We start from the raw sequence: 21,516 nt of genomic DNA on the forward strand, positions 1-21,516 counted from the left end.
CTCCTGCCGATTCTCCACACAGAACCCGCAGCGAGAAAGGGACGAGCGAATAAGAAGAGCGGCGGCTGCAAATCCTCTGCCGGAGAAGGAAGCGTCCATCCACTCACTCCCCATCCCTGCGCCGCATCAGACCCGAGGGGATCCCTCCCCCTCTTCCCCCCTCCCTCCTTCCCTTCCTCCACACGCACACACCAGCAGAGCCGCCCGGAGAAGCCGCTTTGCCGCCCCGAAATCTCCCTCCCGCCGGAGCTTCGCTACTCCGCCTCCCAGCTCCGATTGTGCCCACCGGGACTTCGACGCGCTTCCAGGGCCGCCCTTCTGGCAGGGCCGGCGGAGGAGGAGGAGGAGGGAGGAGGAGGAGGAGGCGGCGGCGCTTGGAAGAGCCCGGCACCCTCGCCTTTCCGTTCCTCTCAGAGTCCCACCGCTCCGGGAGTGGGGAAAGCGTCAGGGAAGGGATGCTGAGCGGGAAGCGAGAGAGAAGGAAACAGCGGGAAGCCTGACAGCGCCGGCAGAAATCCGGAGCGGCTCCTGGAACGGCCGGAGTGCCAGTCCCTCTTCGCCGCCTCGCTTCGGGCTCTGGCCAAGAGAGCCGAGAGTTCCGGGAGGGTCCCGCCCGTCTTGAGGCGCCTCGCCCGCGGGTGGTCACCGGTCCCATTCGGCTTGCAGAGCGCGGCGCAATCTTCCCCCACCCACCCACCCCCCTCTCCAAAGTGTTGGGACCACGGCGGCCGATCCCCTCCCCTCCTCGCCAGGTGCCCGTCCGCCTCCGCTGCGCCGAGCTTCCCAGCGCCAGGAAAGCGGGGCTCCCGCCTTGCGCCCTGCCGCCCGCTCCATGGCGAGGGCAGCACCGGCTGAGTCTCCGCGCCGGGGGACGCGGCGCCGGCGGGGGAAGCCCGGCGTCCGCTGTCCCCCGCTGCCACTGCCATTGCTGTGAGGGCTGTAGCGCCGGCGTCCCGGGCGGCGAGGCGGGAGGGCGGCGCGGCGGCGCCAGCATGAAGTCGCTGATCTTGAGCCGCTTCTTGGTGCTGCTGCCTTGGGTGCTGCTGGTGATCCTCATGCTGGACATGGACGGCGGCAACCGGCCGCCCCGTCCGTCGTCGTCCCATCTCGCCCGGCGGCCGCAGCAGCCCGCGCTTCGCCAGGAGGCGCCTCGGTGGCGGGAGGCCGAGCTGCAGCAGCTGCCTCTCATCTATGCCATCACGCCGACCTACAGCCGGCCGGTCCAGAAAGCCGAGCTGACGCGCCTGGCCAACACCTTCCGGCAGGTGGCGCGCTTGCATTGGATCCTGGTGGAAGACTCGGCGATCGGCACCGAACTGGTCAGCCGCTTCGCCGCGGGGCTCGGCCGAGGGGGCGGCCCGCCCTGCACCCACCTCCACGTGCTGACGCCGCGCAGGTACAAGCGGCCGGGGCAGCCCAGGGCCACGGAGCAGCGCAACGCGGGCTTGGCCTGGATCCGCCAGAGGCACCAACATTTGCCGGCCCCTCAGCCGGGGGTGCTTTTCTTCGCCGACGACGATAACACCTACAGCCTGGAGCTCTTCGAGGAGGTAACGGAGGCGGGAGAGGCGAGGTTCGCTTAAGGACCGGTCCCCCCCCATCGACCGAGGGCGCCCGCCTTGGCGTGTCCGCTTCACCCCGACTTCAACGGGGCTCGCTCCGTTAGGTGCTTCCTCCCAGTTTAGGAGCGTTTCGCTTTTCCAGAAGAAACTCCGCACCGGTCGGGCAAAACTCTTTTTCGCCTTTCCCTTTTGCGGCCTTCAAATTGCCTCTTGGATGAGCGCTTCTGCCAGCGCTTCCGCGGCTTTGAATCCCGCGTGGTTTTTCTCTCGTCCAGCCAGGGCTTCCTCCACACGAGGCTCCCAGACTCGTCAGCTGGCCTGACCCGTTAGCTTTCCTTAAGCGACTAATGGGACCCGCGCATCCTCTTGTGCTCCAGCCCCTTGGAACCAGATCGTAGGCGTAAAACTTAAGTTCAGTACCAGTGTTGTGAGGTGTAAAAAAACGGGATAGTTTTTTAAAATTATTATTTACAAAGTCTCTAACAGAGATCCTTCCTCCCTCTGTCCCTCCCTCCCTCTCCCTCCCTCTCTTCTTTCCTCCCTCTCCTCCCTCCCTCCTTCCTTCCTCTCCTCCCTCTCTCCCTCCTTCCTTCCTTTCTTCCTTCCTTCCTTCCTTCCTTCCTTCCTTCCTTCCTTCTTGCAGATTGAAGATTTAAACTTCCACTTAAATTTAGACATCAGTTAGATTTAATTGCAGTATCCTTTTCTCACTCCAAGCCAAAGCCTCAAACATTAGGGATACCCTTTGTGCAGTGTCAGGGAACAGTTTGTCACCAAATTGTCTTTCATCTCTTTTCTTCAGCATCATCTTATTATTTCCATCTCCCAAGCCTTTAGCTGTATTATGCAGACATTTTTTCTGCAGTGTTGGCAATGTCAGCTAGATGTTTTTAAAGAATCAAGTTTGATTTCTTTTTTCTTGCTGAAGTACCATAACTTCCCACAAAAACCCTTACATTTAAGCAAACAATTAAAACAAAATTAAGGTAGGAGTTTGAGATTTGTAAAATAGTTTCAAGTATTACTTATTTTTGCTTTCTATCCTTTTCTTTTTTACTTTACGTGTGTGAATGATTACTTTCTTTTCTGCAGAGACCTCCTGACAGTACAGAACTGTATTGTAGGCTTGAAAGCAGGGCAATGGATGGAAAGGATTTCTCCTCACCATCATTTCTCAATAGCAGGTTTTGTTTTATTCTTTTAAATAATATTTGGGAAAAAAGTTGGAAGAAACAGGGAGGAGTTAGCCAGCCCCCACCAATCCCACCACCACCACTCCATTTTCCTCTGTCAGGAAGAAACCTTTTAAAGGAGAGAATTTTAACGCATGCAGGGATAAGTAAGATTAATCAACTTCAGCAAGCAAAGTGTGCAATTTGCAAGAGTTGTCTTGTCAGCTATTGTATATTGCAAGAAAAACCCTGTAATATATATTTAAAAAATCCTCTCTCCTTCATCTGTACTACAAATCCCATCTCCTTATGTGTGAATCCTCATGTGTCCTACAGCCTTGAGTGGCATTTCTTTTCTGCTTTCGTGAGTCTAAATAGCGGGAAGTTTCTTTTTTTTTTCTCCCCCAGCTGCATGTAACAGTTTCCTCCTTTTTTTGCAAATAAGTGCATTAAGAATCAATAGATTAAAGCTAGGCGCTGCGGAAAGATGCAGAGCACATCGAGTCCCCAAGAGCCTCTTCAGAAGGCTGCTCAACCCTGCCGATATGTGTTCAGGGTTCTAAATGAGTTTGGGTCTCTTTCAGCAGGCTTGCCTTTTGGCAGGTGCTGCTCCTCCCCTCAAGAGCTTGGCTTCCCTTCCTTGTGCGGCAGCTTTGTGCTCTGAAGCTTTCATTGAAAGTGGCTGAAAAGAAAAACACTTAGCTGCTTTGGATTTCTTTCCCATTAAGCTGTTGGAGGCTGCTTGGAAGCCTTGAATGCAGGGAAAGTTCTGGCGTTCATTTCTTAGTTATCTTCCCCTCTGGATGCATTTTCTTTTTGAACCAGTTATTTGCTCCCACATTGGGTTGCCTGAAGTAATACTGAGGCATTAAAAACTCTCAGAAGAGACAACCTCCACTCCTTGAAAGCCTGAATAAATGAAAATGCAGCGAAGACCAGCAAAGAGTCCATAGAGATCCACTGAGAACTTGGCTGAGTAAATCTGTGATGATGAACCTTGCCTTTTCTCTGTTGTTAAACCATCTCTCCTCTTTTTTATTTTTTCAATTCAACAAGGCTTTTATATGAAAAAAACAAACAAGAGTTTAAGGGAGAGTTCCTTCAGCATGCTAATTATTGGCTAAATTGCAAGACTAACCCCTGCCAAAAGAAAGGACACTTTTGCACAGCTTTGAGAGACCACTTGGCTTCTATCTCAGTCCTTTTTTTTTAGTGTCTTGAGAGGAGAGTGGTGTATTGCAAAGGCGAGTGTTGGCATTGGGTGTCATCTAAGAATGCCTCTGGGCGCCGTGTGGGCTAAGAGGCTTTCTTAGAAGACAAAAATGGTGGATGGCTGCAGCCCAGCGGATGGTTGCCTAGAAAAAGAATCCTGGTGTTAATTAGGAATGTCCTGGAGTCTCCAGGCTAGAGTCCATCCTGAGGGGACTTGAGATGATACAAAGCCAAAGATAGCTTTTTTTTTTTTTTTACTTGTCTTCAGTGTATTTTGTCCCAATAAAGGAAAACATTTGTACCTCAGGGTTGACATGAGGTTTTCTCTGATCTTGGTGGTTTTCTTGCAGATGTTTCCTAGTACAATGATGTACTAGCACTGATGATGTTACCTAGTTTGGGTAATGAAACGTCTATACTTTGTCTTACAAGGTTGGTCAGGTTAGTCGATTGTGTTTGTTTGAGCACAGTGTGCATACAGCTTGTGGAACATTCCTGAACAGAAGCAATTTTATATCGATCTGTTTCCCCCCTGCAGGATACTCTGGGAATTGTTGTTCAGAGGCAGGTTGAAGTAGATGTAAGAGAACCGATCGATCTGTTCTAGATATAGAGTGCCAGATCGATATAGAAAATATATCGATCTGGCACCCTTTCCAAAGAAATATATGGCAATTCTTTGAGAATGTCACAGGCACATTTTACATCCTTAGTAGAAAGAAGGTGGGAATTGTTTTTCTCCAACTGATCATTCATCAGGATTTGTATTTGGCTACTGAAAGCTTGGGAAACAGTAAAGATTTCTGAGTCACTGCCTTTTTGACTCCAAAACCTAAATCTATTTACAAAGCAGTATTGCTTTTCTCTCAGGGTAAAAAAACCCTTAAATTCTGAGTATATCCTGTTTTTGGCAGGGATCCAGTCAAACTGAAAAATAGGTGCATGAGAAGAAATTGATGTTCCCATCCTTCCAAAAGCAATTTTGACTGTTTATATCCTCACCAGGACCATTATCAAGGCTTACCAAAGAAAAGATGTTTAAATTCTCATGACCTATTTTTCTGCCTTTTCTTAGTGAATGGATTATGAGCTGTAGCTTTCAAGCTGAATGAGTAAAAAAAAAAAAAAAACTCCTTCAAAACCAGCCTGCATTTATGCATTATTGCTACTAAATTTAGCAGGAAACTAACTAGGTTTTCCTCTTTCTCAGCAATTTGCTTAGGAGAGGAGAGTGTTAAACCTTCTCCCACAATTCTGTGAGTCTTTATCCTGTGAGTCTGTTAAAAAAAAAATGGGAACAAAGACTGAGCATCTCTTTTGGAGCAATATCTGGTTTTGCATTTTTAAATTTTCATTTATCTATAAAACACTATGAAAGTGTGCAGAGTGGAATACTGTATTTTTCCTTTATTATATATCCCATTCTGATGATTCAAGAGTTTATCTTTCTGAAGCAAACAACAAGATTTTTGTTCTAAGTTCTTTTGGTTTCCAGTGAGAACAAGAATATTTGATAAATAGGAGAAAATCTAGTTAACAAACCTGTTTGGAAAATAAAGCACATTAAAATTACTGTATTACTGATCACAGTTTTCTACAATGGTAATATATAATTTGGGATCTCAAAAGAGTTTCATACTTTTTATAGTAGAATTATAGCTGCACCATTTTTAGCTTAGTGATCATTTTCAAATACTGAAATATATAATGTTGCACCTCTTTATACATCCATATTTATTTAAGAATAGGATATGGTTCAATTGTAAATTGTGAAGAGTTAGGTGATGGAGGACAATTTTATCTCTGGCTTATTAAGATTCTAGGCTAGGAATATCTTCTGACTTTTGAATGAGTTTAGAACTTTGTGGATTTCATCTCATTGATATTGAAGCAAGTTGCTTATGGCTTGGTTGAAAGTCTGTTGATTACCTTGGAGAAATTAAGGAAAATGTCTTGACTTCTGCAAAATATTTGATAAAGTATCCCTTGACATTCAGATGAGCAAACTAGTTAAATATGGGTTGGATGATAATGTTTATACAAGTGAACCACAGCTCATTCAAATATCAGCCACCAATAATGTCTTCCTTGTAAAACTGAAGTGAGTTATCAAGTGAATTGCATCAGGTTTGATCCTGGGATCAATAGTCATTAACATTTTTATAGATGATACTTTTCAAGTATCTGAAAAGATGCCACACAAAAGAAATTTAAGAGCTGTTCTCAATCATTCAAGAATGCAGGACACAAAATAATGAATTTAAATTACACATTCCAAAGAAATGTTAGATGAAAAAACATCATTAACAGTAAGACAATAAAACAGTAACTAAGAAATTAGTTACTGGATATTTTCAGTGCTTTAACTCAAACCCAACAACCAAAATGGCTCCCTCCAATTCTAGAATTCTGTGGAATGTATAGTAGCTCCTGCCCCCAAATCTGAAAAAGTACATAATATTTTTGTCTCTGCATGTGTTTGTTTTGATAAAAGTTCACAACAGATTGACTGTGCTACCTCACTATCCATTTGTTATACTAATGATCAATTCCTGAATTGGGGTTGAATGGTTGCCATGGTAATATGAGTTCCGTAGTTCCAATTTGAGTTCTCTGTCTCGGTCTTACCATCTGTAAATAGTCTGACATAACTCAAAGTTGCCTTTTGAGAATAGGAAAGACCAATTATAGAACGTAATTCTAGCATAACATTTTAAAAGACTACGGTAGAAGGAATAAAACCAGGATGTTATTTATGATCTAAAACCAGAGGTATCTGTTGATTATTTGGCTTTATTGCTGTAGTGATTCTTTAGATTGTTAAGTACTGAACTTTTGTGATAAACTGCTGTTTTCTAGTAATCATAACAATGGCAATAGCACTTAGACTTATAAGTGGGTCCTCATTTCACCGACCTTGGAAGAATGGCAGGCTGATTCAACCTAGGAGCCAGTGAGAATTGAACTTCTGGCAATGGGCAGAGTTACCTTGCAATACTGACAATCTAACCACTGTGTCACCACGGCTCTATCATCACTTTATTACTGGTAAAGGTAGAACCCATATGTTCCATATAATACTGTAGGAATGGAGAACCTGTCATTATTTCAGTGTTACCTGAACTATAGGTAGTCCTAGGCTTATGATGGCAATTGGGACCTGAATTGCTCTTGATGTGATGCAGTTGTAAAGCATACTGTCACATGGCCACATTGTTTAGTGATGGCCATTCTAAAAATCCTGGGTGCGGTTGTTAAGTGAGAAGTCATTAATCAAAGGTCTTTCTCACATTCCCACATACCATTACATTCAGTGATGCTTTCCCTTGCTTTGGAAGAATGGAGACTCAGAGGTGGGGTGGGAGCAGGGGTGAAATGTTACCGGTTCACTCTGGTTCGGGCAAACTGGTAGTGATAAAAACTACCGGTTTGGTCAAACCGGTGGTTTAAAAAGCTACCAGTTCCTCCGAACCAGTATTTCCAGCGATCAGCTGTGCCGCGCGGTTTAGCTTTGCTAGAAAGCAGGAAATCCTGCTTTCTAGTGAAGCTAAATCGCGCGGCACAGCTGATCCCTCCATCACTGTTCTATTTACCTTCTCAAGCCTCCTTTTGGCATGTACTGTGCATGTGCAGTGCATGTTTGGTGTGCACTGCGCATGCACACACACAGCACACACTTGGCACGCAGTGCACATGTGCGGCCAGCAAACCAGTAGCAAACCGGTTCAGATTTCACCACTGGGTGGGAGAGACCAAGTTGAGATTGGTTTGGATTTGTGTAGGGAGCTTTCGGGAGATGGGAGATGTGACTACCATGTGCAACCTTCCCAGTAGGCCTCCAACAAACAGAGTCAAGGTGGAAGTCATCAGGAGGTCGCAAGTCACAGTCACATGTGAGCTTCACTTAATGGCCACCTGGTGCTCAATAACTATAATCAGGGACTGCTGAAACTGCTGTTGCTAAGTAGCACAACGTGATGTTTCACTTATCAACTACTTCATTTAAGATGTTCTTTCCTGCTAATCAGGCCTGAAAGATTGGTGATGTTCTTGCAAATTAAGCCAAGGGAGAGTCAGGAAGCTGGGCATGTGTGCTGACCCTAACATTTATTATTTATTTTATTGTGCATTGTCTGACTCCCAAGAGGTTATGAGGTAATCCCAAGCACATGTCTCAGTTTTCTTTAATACTATTCATGATGTCTCCTTGATGTAACTTCCTCCTGGGTCCATATTTACATGCACACATGTGTGTGGCCCTGTCATCATCCTTTTGTCTCTAGGTCGGCAGTAAGTTATGCTGGTGTCCAATATGGCTTCATTTTTATTGTCTCCCTTTGTAAGAAAGTGTAACTTAAGTATCTTAAGATGAGTTCTGCCTTGCTTCTCAGTGGTTTTTTTAAAATTTATGTTGAAGTAACATGGAGGCTTGTTTTTAAAAACATACAAGGTCATGAGATACTTTATTAATTTTCAATGACATGAAAAGATCAAGCAACATTTTAGGATCATAGTAGATAAAATATTGTCCAGAGAATAAATGAAATAAGTCTTCCTCAGACTACCCTCATATTTAAAACTAATAGATAATTTCTGCATGATTCTTAAAGTATAAAAATATGAATGGATCTTCTCATGTTTGGGCCTTGCTGGATATGGATCTGTAAAGGCCAACACTGATTATTCAATTATTCACACTTCCTTTGCTCTTTAAGCATCGGTTCACTCCTTTAAGAAAATGTTAATTTTTTAGTTCAGCACAATGGAAGTCATTTTTAACTAGTGGTTTTGGTCCCTGTTTGTATTACTTCAGTTGAATTAACTGAATTCAGTAGCTACTAAAATTTCCTCAAGTTCTACTTGGCGAAGGAGACTTATTGTAAAAAATGTAATGACACTTGTATTATCTCCAGATCCTTGCACTTATTACCATCGCAGCATCCCCATAGTCATGTGAACAAAATGTGAATGTTTGGCAAACAGCTTGTATTTACAACTGTTGTGGCATCCAGTGGTCACATAATCACCATTTGTGATCTTCCCAGCCAGCCTCCAACAAGCAAAGTCACTGATTCACTTAGCAACCAAGGGATTTGCTAAACAACTTCACGATCCGCTTAACAATTGTGACAAAAAGGTTGTAAAATTGGGCACAATTCACTTAACCACCTTGGTTAGCAATGGAAATTCTGGTTCCCAATGTGGTTTTATGTTGAGGACTATCTGTATTTTCAATTGGGAAGTTAAAATTTTTGTTTATAGAACTTCAATTGCACTTGATTCAAAATTGTCATTTTAACTTTCAAAATTTCCCTACTTAATTTATGCCCCCCCCCCAATTCATTGTTTGCTTCAAAAAAAATCCTTTTGAGAATGTAATTTTTGGAGCTTTAAATTAAATAGGATGTTTTACACATATTTTAAAAAGTTCTCCCTGCTTTTGGAATGGATCGCCAAGGAAGTCTACAAACCTAATGCTGCTAAGCTTTAATTCTAGTTTTTTTATTTGAAATTCTTAGCATTTTATGGACTAAAACATATTAAGTCTTAGAAAATGTCAGATATTGATCTCCAGTGTTTTCCTTATGGATTGACTTTTTTTGGATGAATTAAGATCATTCATAAAATACGATACAACGAAAACTGCAGTATTAGGGTTGCTGTAATAGATGATACAATAGAATTCGCCTGACCTTTACTGTCACTTATCTTTACGCAAGAATTCTGTAGTGGATAAGGTTGCACTTTCATCCTTAGGAAACGTTCTTTAAAAAGAGAGCCATTCTTTAAAAAGAGAGAGGAATTCAGCAAGCACCATTTGTATACACAATTGGTTCTTCCCTCATTAGAGCTTTTGCTCTAAGAAACTTGTTAAGTCTCCACAGAAGACAGTAGTCAGTCATTTAGAAGAAAAGGCCTTGGCTTCTAGTTCATATTTTGGAGTCAGAATGGAGAGAAGACGGTGTGTTACCTAGGTCAGGTTGCTCTTCTCTTCCCTTTCCTCCCCCACAAGCTGATTAAGAAGCAGTACCAGTCTCTGGTCTCAATAGCTCTATTAGAGAACTGTGAGCAGCCTAACAGATGTTTTATAGCCACTGCACTCATGATCCCTTAAGCCAGTTCTCACAAGCTTCCTGCAATGCCAAGCTTTTACAAGTCAAATACAGGTAGCAGTATAAACAGGATACCATTCTAGGGCTCTTTACGAAACCTGGAGGAAAAGATTTTGTGAAGGGCCATTTATTTATTTATTGTGAAGGGTGAATTCATTAGAGATTATCTTGTCCCCACTGATACTTGTTTGGGTGGGTGCAGGGGAAGGACTGTTGCAGATTAGACCAACCTACCTTAGATGTTAATGTGGTTAGTCTCTCCTATTGCTGAAAAGCCACTGTTGGAGCTGGGATACCTTCAAATGTTATCAAAAATGCTCTAGAACACGGGTGTCAAACTCACTGTGTCACGTTTGTGGAGCTGGGGTGGGCGTGGCCTATGCGTGATTCATCCGGCCCGTGGGCCGCCAGTTTCACACCCCTGTTCTAGAAACTGAGGGACACCCATGCATAAAGGCAGCAAGTTGTAGTGTTCATCTTCTCAAGGGTGTTATTGAAAAGAAGTCTTTGAAATATAGCTTTTGCAGGATCTAGCTGCATTTACACCTTGGACCAAGCTATAGATTATTTTAATAATGGTTTGTGGGACAAGACATGGTGTTTTGTTTTGTTTTCACCAGACCTGGGATTAAACAAGGAATACCAAAATATAAGCCATGATTTACACACTGTAATGGTAATGTGCCATGTCATATTGTATCAAATAATCCCCATCCCCTCTCCCCATAATCATCCAGAGGAACAAGTCTTGTGACAATACCTAACGAATTGTTGCAAATTCCTGCATAGAGATGCCATTAAACGACTTAAGGCACTGTGAGTTTGATTGGAGCGGTGGCATGGATGCTTCACCCTCATCAATCACCGTTTTTATGGAGAAAAGACATTTGACTGAAAAATAAGGCCACAGTGCCTGCTGTCCTGCTTTATCTTCAGTTCAAAGCCTGGGAGTTATGTTTAGTATGTACAAGTGGAAGCTGAGGTGGGAGGCAGGCTGTGAGTCAGTGAGTGTAGCTAGTGAAGAAATTCCATAATGGATACAAAGACATTGTACACCTTCTGGCATTTTGTTAAATATGTCCTTAAACTTCAAATCATCTGGGCCAGAACTGGACACTATTCCATTACAGAGTATGAAGTCATAGTGCTCTTGATACTGAGTTTTCTGTTAAGAGTTGCACCACTCTATAGTATATTGGTAATGACTTATGACCACAATTGGAACTGGAATTTCTATTGCTACGGGATGCATTATTGAATCATGCCTGTTTTTACAATATTTTTTTGCTGCAGCTGTTAAGTGAGTGAAATTTTTTAAAATTTATTTATTTTTATATGCCGCCCTTCTCTGGAGACTCAGGGCGGCTTACAATGCGTTAAGCAATAGCCTTCATACTCTTGTATATTTTATACAAAGTCAGCTTATTGCCCCCACAAACCGGGTCCTCATTTTACCTACCTTAGAAAGGATGGAAGGCTGAGTCGACCTTGAGCCTGGTGAGAATTGAACTTGCAGTAATTGCAGGCAGCTGGATGTTAGATGCTGCCTTAGTAGGAGGCATTAGCCTCCTACGCCACTCAGGCTCCTGATAGTCATTAATTTTAATTTGATTTAATTTGATTTATTATATATTAATTTGATTTTTATATTAAGTGAATCTGCTCTCCCTGCCCCCCACTGATTTTGTTTGTTAGAAGCCCCTGGGAAGGTCATGAACAGAGGACGTTGCCACTGTTGTAAATACATGCCTGTTGCCAAGCAATCAAATTTTGATCACAAGACTGTGGGGATGTTACAATGGTCATAAATACAAGGATCAGTCATAAGACTATTTTCAGTGGTGTCATAATTTCTAATCGTCGTTAAGAATGGTTGTAAGTTGGAGACTACCTATAATAAGTGATATGAAAGCAACAGGCGTGTAAACATTAGCATAGGTTGGATTGGAAACAATTGCTTGAATTGTTGAAAATAATTGCTTTGAATTAAAGGAAGCTCCTTTTTGAATGACAAAGGAGCCAAAAGGTAACATTAATTGGTTGTCATTTGTTCATTTTAATGTGACTCTTCAGAAAAAGTCCAGAGCTTCATCTGAAGAAGAAACTTTCATGCTTTCAATCCTGGGAGAAAATATCATACAAAATAATAGAAAAAAGTAGAAGCCAAGCAGAGGGACCTAAAAAGGTGTTTTGTTAAAAACCTACAGTGTTTTCCTGAAAATAAGACCTCCCACGAAAATAAGACCTCCACCAAAAATAAACCTCCCCCAAAAATATTTAAATGTATGCGCAGCTGGTCTGGTTAGGGTTAGGGAGACAGAGCTGGAAATCAGGTAAGAAGGCAAGAGGAGCCCCGCCTTGCTCCACGCGTCCAAAATAATAAGACCTCCCCAAAAATAAGGCCAAGCGCTTATTTAGGGGTTCAAAAAATATAAGACAGAGTTTTATTTTTGGGGAAAAACAGTATTGTCCAGATGGCTCTTTGGTTCAAGGTTTTTATAGACATATTTATTATAATCTACTATATGTTTGTTATACACAGGCCTGCAGGAAAGTATGTCTATGTTCACAATGAATGAAGAAAATGGCTTTACATTGGGACTTTGAAAGCTGAGCAAGCATTAAGAGCTAAGGAAAAATCTTGGTTTTATATAATCAGCTGAAGCAGAATATACTTTTCAATTTGTTAGTAAACCAGGTTTTGATTATTCAGGTTTTTTTTTAATGGTGCTCTCTTTTTTATATTTCTAAAGCTCTGTACCAAATTGGTTTTCGAGGAAGGTTAAATAATGCATGAGAGGTTTACCCAAATGCTTGTATTCTTGCATTTTATTAAGTACGAGAGGCTAGCATAATGTTTTATAATGCCTTGGTGGCGGTAATACTTCCAAGGCATAGTGTTTACATCTTAAATATTTAAAACAAAGAAGTATCTGTTTACCAACCTTTAAAAAATATCTTTTTTGAATCAACTTCATGTCCGTGTAATTTTCTTGGCAGTTTTATAGGAAAGTTTTGCTGTTGTCTTCTGGGATATTCCTTGGTGCTCTTCCATATGGTTTACTGAGTTATGACAAAATGTAGTCCTCTTGAAGACATCTAGACATGGATTGTTGGCATAATCCTTTAATGATAGGTTTTTAAAATGAATCTTGCACTGGCAAAGTGATTAGACTTCATGATCTCCAAGGTTCATGCCAATGATTACGTTTATTATTTTGTGAATATAAAAGTTTACAACGATCTCCCCTAATTCTATGAAAAAATAGAATGTTATATTTTTTTTCTTCCATTCAGTTACGTCCAATTGTCAGAGACTACAGTTTTTTTGGCAAGGTTTTTCAGAAATGGCTTGTACTTGCCTCTTTCCTCAGGCTGAGAGAAAGTGACTGGCCCAAAGTCACCCAACTAGCTTCATGCCTAAAATGATACTGCAACTCTCAGTCTCACACTTTCTAGCTGGTGAAATTAGCTGCTATGATCATTAAATGTAAATAGAAATGAACAAAAACATCTTTTTTTTTGTTATAAACTCATCCTCTACATTTTGGAGTATGACTCTTAATGAGATCTTCTATCTAGAAAAAGTTTGTACCATTATGATATCCCTTTCAGACTAGATATCACATCTTGAATTTAGTAAAGTTGAACTTTCCCCCTCTAAATCTAAGTCACATAAATGTGATTTCCAAAACCATCTGATCATGCTAAAGCGACTGCAATAAATCTAACAATTTAGCGCTTAACAACAAACCGCCCAAGCATTGTGCTTGACTGCTTGCTTCCTGTAGTCATCCCCTAAAGTAGGGTCTCCAATCCCCGGTCCGTGGACCAGTACTGGGCCACGGCATTCCAGGAAACAGGCTGCGGAAACAAGCAAAGGCCTACACATGGGATGCAGGCACATGTGAAACCACGTCCCCTCCAGTCCATGGGAAAACCTCTCTCCTCGGAACCAGTCCCTGGTGCCTAAAATGTTGAGGGCCGCTGCTCTAAAACACGGGTATCCAACCTTGGCAACTTTAAGATCGCTGGCTGGGGAATTCTGGGAGTTGAAGTCCACAAGTCTTAAAGTTGGCAAAGTTGGACACCCCTGCTCTAAAACTTCTTTACTTCTGTTTGCAACTAACTGCAGTTGCTCATTTGCCCATTTCCCAGAATTGTTGATCGTGCTAATTAAAGTTTAGAACAGCATTTCTGAATCTTGGCAACTTAAAAGATGTGTGGATTTCAATACTCAGCCTGCTGCTATATCTTAAAAGTAGCTAAGCATGAGAAAGATTGGTTTAGAAGAAAGGCTTGAAGCTACCACGTTTTCCTGAAGCAGAGTTGGGAAACTTCATAGTAAAAATATAGATGGAAGCCATTAGGTAAGGAAAGAGACGATACTTAGAGCCCTGTCATTAAAAATTGTGACTATTCTTTCCATGGTGTCTTTGTAAAGAACCTGTTTTGATAAAGATGTTCTGCTTTCTTCCTTTAGATGCGTACCACTAGCAAAGTCTCTGTATGGCCCGTAGGGCTAGTGGGGGGCCGACGCTATGAGCGCCCAATTGTGGAAAAAGGCAAAGTGGTTGGCTGGTACACTGGCTGGCGGGCAGGTAGGCCTTTCGCCATTGATATGGCAGGTGAGTATCTCTTCAGAATCTCATCTATTAGGGTAGAACGGGCAGGCTAGATATTAACACTTCTATGGTCGTTACTGAAGTGATAAGTACAAGCCTGTAAACTCCTGGGTCTTATGGTAAGCAGAGTCACTTAGAATTCTGGTAGCTTCAGCTTTTATAAAATGCTTATTTATCAGCGGCACCTTTCCAATCTACAAGAGGATCAAGCAGAAGTTTGAAGAAATTGCTGGGATTAATAAATTCTGGATTTTAATTTAGTAGCTTTAACTGTCTGTTATTGTCAGGAGCGACAACATTTAACCATCTCTTTTAATAGATCGCCACTCATTGTTCAATGAAAGCCTACATGTAACATTTTTTAGCAAAGAACTGAAGGAACAGCCAAGGCTACCAGGTTTACTTGTATCTAGATGATATACAGAATTCTCTGATTCCCCAAGAATCAGACATCTTGGCCAGCATACCGCAATACTTCACCAAAGCCCAGTTTTATTCTATCTATGCTGATGCTTTTTTTTTAGGATCCCTAATCTAGAAACTGCCTTGCAAAGCAGCATATTGTTGCCAATATTCCACCAACTAAGAGGCCCTTGCTGTGACTTTTAAGTGTAAAAACTGCTAGTTCATCAAAAAGATGAATAATTTTGCATAACTTGCCAGAAAACATGGTTAGAGTGACTTGTAGGCACATAATAGCTTGAAAACGCTTTGCTTAAGGGAGAAATTGACAATAGCCAGGAAAGCAGGAACACTTCAAAAATTAATCTTGTCAATTTCAGATGTATCACAGACTGCATAGTTCTATCTGTTAGCCTGCATGCTTGGTCAGTCTCTTGTGTATGCTAAAGGCATTTCAAGTGCTGTCTGAATTGCTTTTGATACAGTCACAAATCTATGCTTGCACAACTATAAAAGTTTTGCATTTTGATTTGTGAGAGTGTGGCTAAGAGTGGTGAGCATGGAGGAAGGGGCCATACAGACAAATTATTTATATTTCCTGCTTTGCAATTTATTCATGCATTGCTGGTGAAATGATCTCACTTATTAAAAACTTTCTATAAAATGCTTAGCAAATTAAAATAACAATAGTGGGAGAATTACTGAGGGTTACTTCACTCCAGCTCCAGCTTCTGTACTTTTTAATTATGAATAATAGTGAGGAAATTGAAATGGTCCAATGCCCTAAACTAGTTCGTTTAATCATATTGATTGAATAAACCATAATTTGCTGAATTACCCCAATTTATATTCTCTCTTTCTTCAGGCTCTTACTACAAATTATTCTATGGGAAGGATTCTATAAATGTATTTGCCTTCATTTAAAATTGTTTATATTGCTTGTAAACTGCTTTGGGAAGATGGTTACATTGAAAGACAGGATATAAATAATCGTAATAAATAAGTAATGTGCAAAGCCATAAAATACGCTTTGTAAACAGTGTCTAATTTATGTAATACACTATGCCAAAATTAACCAAATCACATTATGACCTCATTAGTAGTGAATCAGGTCTGTAGATTGCATTCAGTCAGAGGTGACTGTCAACATTCTTAGATGGGATACTGTGCGGAAGCCAACTTGGAACCCGATTGAATGTAGGATGTCATATGCATCAATCCTGCATAAAGATGCCTCAGGGACTAAATTTGCATGACTTCCCTGATCAAGCTGCTCCCTTGGTGAGCTGATTTATCCCCTGTGCTAATGGCCCTTGATAACTGATGGCCCGCTCAACTGGCAGTCCGAGTCCTTAGAGCCCCAATGAAGGAAGCTGATAAAACTATTGGTGTTTGGAAGTAGGAAGAGCAGATTCGTATTCCTACCTTGTTCAGATGACATAGTTTAGCTCCAAAAAGTCCCAGGTTGTTTGAGGATAACACTGACAGGTTAGTTTCTAGAACAAGGTTATGGAGTAGAAGGTTGGTGTTTTTATATAACACCTTACTTACCCTAAAACCAGGTAAAGATATTATTTAAACTCAGTTGAATACAGCCATTTTGTATGTGTATTTTGGAAGCTGTAACTAGTTGTGGCTTCCCATTAAAAAATAAAGACACCCTCAAATTGAGCTCAGTGCCTGGGGATTTTTCCCCCCTTTTGGCAGAGTTGTGAAGATGATTTCCTGTAGACATGTTCCAGGATGTTTATAACACTATTTTTTTTTCAACTTCTTTCAACAGCTCTAGAATTTTCATTACCTGCATATTATGTGCAGCAAAAACAACTGTTGCAGATTGTAGTTCAGATTTCACACATTAATTTCTGTATTAAGTAGGTTGTTCATAAATGAAACCCAAGACCATCTCGAATTTCCCACTCAAGGGGAAGAGTTACATTATTCCATAAATATCTGGTACTAATTCTTGTTATTTTTTTAAAACCAATAAGACTATTAAAGGTATATTTAACTCTTTTTTAAGTTTTGAAAGCCAACTGGTTGCCTTCAGGCTGCCATTATCCTATACCTAATTCTAGCTGCAGTTTTATTTGAAAGAATGCAGACTACCGACTTGTCTGGATAATGGCTGTAAGGGGTTCTGTGTACAGTGAATAGGAGACTCAATCAGAATTCTAAGACTCCCAGTAATAACTCGATGATAAAAAGAAAGTAATGTTCATCAGTCAGGAGCAACAGTTCTCCAATTAATTTTTCTTTCTCCTTCCCTTGTCAGTCCAATTACCTTCCTTCTTTTCCTCTATAAGCTCTCCCTTTGATCTTAATTTGGAAGTGGAGTAAGTGCTACTTCAGAAGAACTAGTGAAAAACGTCTATAAGAGATGGTGCAATACTAAACTTTGCAGCCTCATACGATGCTGAGATGTTGCGCAAGAGATTGTGCAGTGTGTTACTCAGATGACAGTACTTCTTTATATTTCAGGTCGTTTCTAATTCATAACTCTTGTAGATGGGTTCCATTACAGCTAACAAAATGGATGCAAGAATAAGAATACTGACGAATGTAGGGAATCAACTATTTTTGTTCTTGTATCTTTTAAGAACTTTCTGACTTCTAACAGCAATGGTATCTTATAAAGATTGTAGTCTTCAACTGTGATAAGCATCTTTTAAAAGCGCCTCCACACCAATTTCAAACTTAAGTACCAACAGTTGCTGGGTGTCAAGGATCTCATTATATATGATTACTCCATTTCAAATGTAACATTCTTTCAAAATATATTCATTTAAATGGTACTAATGTTTGCGATACTCCTCATAATTAAGCTAAAAGCTTTTAACAGAAATAATGTTAAGGATGAAATGCCGTTTTTATTCCAGAGCTGCACAAAATTACCTGGACTATGGGCTAAGCTTATTTTGGGGAATGGAAAGCAAATGGCTACTTTTCTAAAAGTAGTGGAGCCAAGACAAAAACGAGATTTGCATTTGCATTTGAAGTCAGTTAAGATAGAATATAGTTAATGAGATTACTTTCCAACCATATAATACTTTGTTTTAGTGTCTCATTCAAAAGTATAATTTGGTTAAGGTCTCAAAGGTTGCAAGTTGTGACTGTACAGAGAGGCACTCCTCGCAACAGATCAGCTATTATTGAAAGGCAAGGCTAATAAAACCAGAGGTACTCTGTAATAAGCATTAACAGAATTACGGAATAACAAGAGTTGGAAGGAAGGTCTTCTAGTCCAACTCCCTGGTCAAGCACGAATCTCTACACTAATTCAGACAAAGGGTTGTCCAAACTCCTCTTAAGAACCTCCAGTGTTGGAGCATTAATTTTTAAGAACCTGGTTTTGCATCACTTAAGAATTACATCATTTAAGGATAGGTTATTTCACATATTAAAAATAGTGATAATATGGGTTTTGGTTTTAATGAAAATGAAAAAAAAAAAAGGTCTGTAAATTCAGTCGGTCACATTTATTTTTGTTTTAACAATTTACATTTGCCTTCGGCTTAAATTTTAAATTAATTACAAAGATGGTTTCAGGGAAGAATCATTGGTTGGTTTCATCTTTTTAAAATTCACATTTCTCCTTTTGCTCATATGGAAACTCTGTTTTATGATGACTGTCACTATTTACACTTTAACAAACCATGTAAAGTTGTTAAACAGATATGGACACAGCTCGTGACTTTTCAGAATAAACGTGGCCTATAGCACACCAGTCAGTTTGCATACGTAACAACATGATAGATAGACCATTGCATGATACCAAGTAAATACTTGGGAACTTATTTGAAATGGTAGGGTTAAACACACCCTCACAATTAATTCTAGAGTTCAATACAAGGTTTATGAAATGATTTTAATTCTTGATATTTGATTTCCGAAGGGTTTGCTGTAAGCCTTCAGGTGATTTTATCCAACCCCAAAGCTGTATTTAGACGCCACGGCTCACAACCTGGGATGCAGGAATCTGACTTTCTGAGGCAGATTACCACAATGGAGGAACTGGAGCCCAAAGCCAGCAACTGCACAAAGGTATCAGTGTTATTTCCACAATGGACGTTAGTCCCCAGAAGTCAACGTGTGGAGAATCAATGCCAACTAATGTTTTTGTTCAACTTTTTCCAGGTTCTCGTATGGCATACCAGAACAGAAAAGGTAAATCTAGCTAATGAGCCAAAGTATCACCTGGACAATATCAGAATTGAAGTGTAACCCGTCGGCCTAAATGGGACATGCCATAATTAACGGATGCGTCAAGACATGCTTACCATATTCAGACTGTACAAATTGCTATTGTACAACTGCAGCCTTTGGCAGCCTAATGGAAGACTACTGGCAGATAGCTGAAGACGTGTCTACTTAGGCTTCACTTACTTTGCATGCATTTCTCTGTCCTGCTTTAATTTTCTAACTGTTCCCATTTCCTTTACACATGGTTCAGTGAAGAGGTGGTAATGCACTGAAAAGTTATTAGTCTAAAAAAAAGAGAAGCTTTTACGCCGTGGCTTCCAGGTTTATTCCTGAATTTAAAAAGTATTGTTTTTAAAGAATAGACACAATTCTTATAGAATAAAATAATTACACAATGTTTATGGATTTCTTTAATATAGGGAAGCAACCGTTTATCAATATGAGGCACCATAAAATGTAAACACAATTTACTGGCAGAAACCTGGATACAACTGCAAAGACAAAATTAAATATACAATTTGAGTTACCCTGTATAGTTGCTGTGCAGTTTACTGCTGATTAATCCTGTACAGATCTCTGTCGGTCAGATCAGTTTCTTTTGATACAGGTAACTCAAACAGTGGAAAGAAAATTGATGGAGCCATAGGACCGACCAGGTTAATCTCTCTCTTGCGAACCATTTTCCCTGTTCATCACATCATTATAATATCACAGTGAAATGTATGATGAAACAAAATCATTATCACACAAGGAAATGCATATTTCAATGATACAAGGTACATTCTTATTTATATAATGAACGTTTGGTTCATACAGTACCTTCTACAGGATTACTGGGTAATTTGCAAGGTGGAATTTACATTTTAGAGATAGCACTAACATGATACCTATTTCCCTTATATGGAAACATTTGCTCTACAAGATAAAATAATTTTGAGTATGCAGTTGGTCACTTAGCTCTTCTGAAAAAGTAAGATTTGCAAAATCAAAACTTATTGTGGAATGAAAAAAGCTGCCAATGTATTCAACTTGCTTTTCACTACATCAGAATTGAAGTCAGTACAGACCACAACACGGTCAGTTAAGATTACTTTTAAAATGAATGTTTGAAATTGGAGGAAGGGGTAGTGTACATGGATAGAACAGGGAAACTAGATGTATTTGGGCATGGAATGTCAGGTCTCTGATTTAAACTTCTATTGCCTTTTCACTTCCAGAGTTGTGTACTGAGGGTTTGGCCCGAGGAACTTCCAGTCCATCCTGCCACTGTGTTGGGTGGTTGGCCAAAGCCCATCATATTATTGGAACTATTCAGAGTCATTCCAGCCATTTGCTGATTCATCTGTGAAAGACACACACAAGACTGTGGTTAGGTGCATGTATCAGAACATTCGAATTTTATACTTAAGCCCATTACTTCATGAAAGATAGATAGATAAGATAGACAGACAGGATGGATAGATACAGATAGACAGATTGGTACAGATAGACAGATTGGTACAGATATAAGACAGGATAAGTACAGATAGGCAGACAGATAGATAGATACTGGTGTATTTGCTTACATTAATTTCTCACAGCTAAAGGTTTTTTTATAATTTTATCTAAGAAATGCATCCTAAATATAACCTTTTAAAAATATCTGAGATTTGGCAGAATACTACTACTTTTATATACTAGGAAAATATAGGGGTAATGTACATATTGCAATCCATGGGCATATCATGTTTTTCCATTAATGCCCATAGGAAATAATCATGGTTTAGTGATCAATGTTGCAGTTTCAATAGCAATGCTGGCATGGAATCATACTCGGGGAACTGTTTCCTGCCCAGTTTATCAAAGCACTGAAGTAACACTCTGGCAGCAAGTGGAATGACTTTCAATTAAAAGATAAATATAGATAATTATATTCTGCCTTTCCAACACTTACTTAATAGTTACATTCCAGATAAAAAGATGAAATCTGGTTACTATGCATTTTAAATGCCTCTTATAAAAATGCCTGAGTTGTATCCAAAGTAAAACCCCATGGCGTGCCATAATTTTTACTTCACTGTCAAATGTAATCATGAGTAAAAGGATTTGTTCAAGTCTTAACTAGTTTTAACGGATCATTGCTGGGGTAGCAGTAAAGATTGAAGAGACTGAAGTTATACAGATGCCAAGGCAAAGTAAATTGCACCAGTTGCTGGGAGTCAGGTGGTGCAAAAATTTAAAATTTAAA

At 40.5% G+C, this 21,516-nt stretch overlaps 2 protein-coding genes across 4 annotated transcripts in view; one reads left to right on the forward strand and one right to left on the reverse strand.

The window, feature by feature from the left end:
* Positions 1 to 992: 992 nt before the first annotated feature.
* Positions 993 to 19,367, forward strand: B3GAT2 (beta-1,3-glucuronyltransferase 2). The gene is made up of 4 exons (XM_070932911.1): positions 993 to 1,550; positions 14,543 to 14,687; positions 18,982 to 19,130; positions 19,224 to 19,367. Exons 1-4 carry the CDS (start codon positions 993 to 995, stop codon positions 19,308 to 19,310), a joined length of 939 nt encoding a protein of 312 aa, XP_070789012.1. The 3' UTR covers positions 19,311 to 19,367.
* Positions 19,368 to 19,686: 319 nt separating this feature from the next.
* The window catches only part of SMAP1 (small ArfGAP 1), a 60,713-nt gene continuing 58,883 nt past the window's right edge, over positions 19,687 to 21,516 (reverse strand). For all 3 annotated transcript variants that reach the window (XM_070932910.1, XM_070932908.1, XM_070932909.1), the window contains one exon: positions 19,687 to 20,631. In XM_070932910.1, the coding sequence (XP_070789011.1) occupies positions 20,497 to 20,631 (135 nt within the window). In that variant the 3' untranslated portion in view covers positions 19,687 to 20,496. The remainder of the gene's footprint in view (positions 20,632 to 21,516) is intronic.

The sequence above is a fragment of the Pituophis catenifer genome, unplaced genomic scaffold (assembly GCF_029215685.1).
Source record: "Pituophis catenifer annectens isolate HBS135680 unplaced genomic scaffold, rPitCat1.0.hap2 SCAF_1, whole genome shotgun sequence".
Lineage (NCBI taxonomy): Eukaryota > Metazoa > Chordata > Lepidosauria > Squamata > Colubridae > Pituophis > Pituophis catenifer.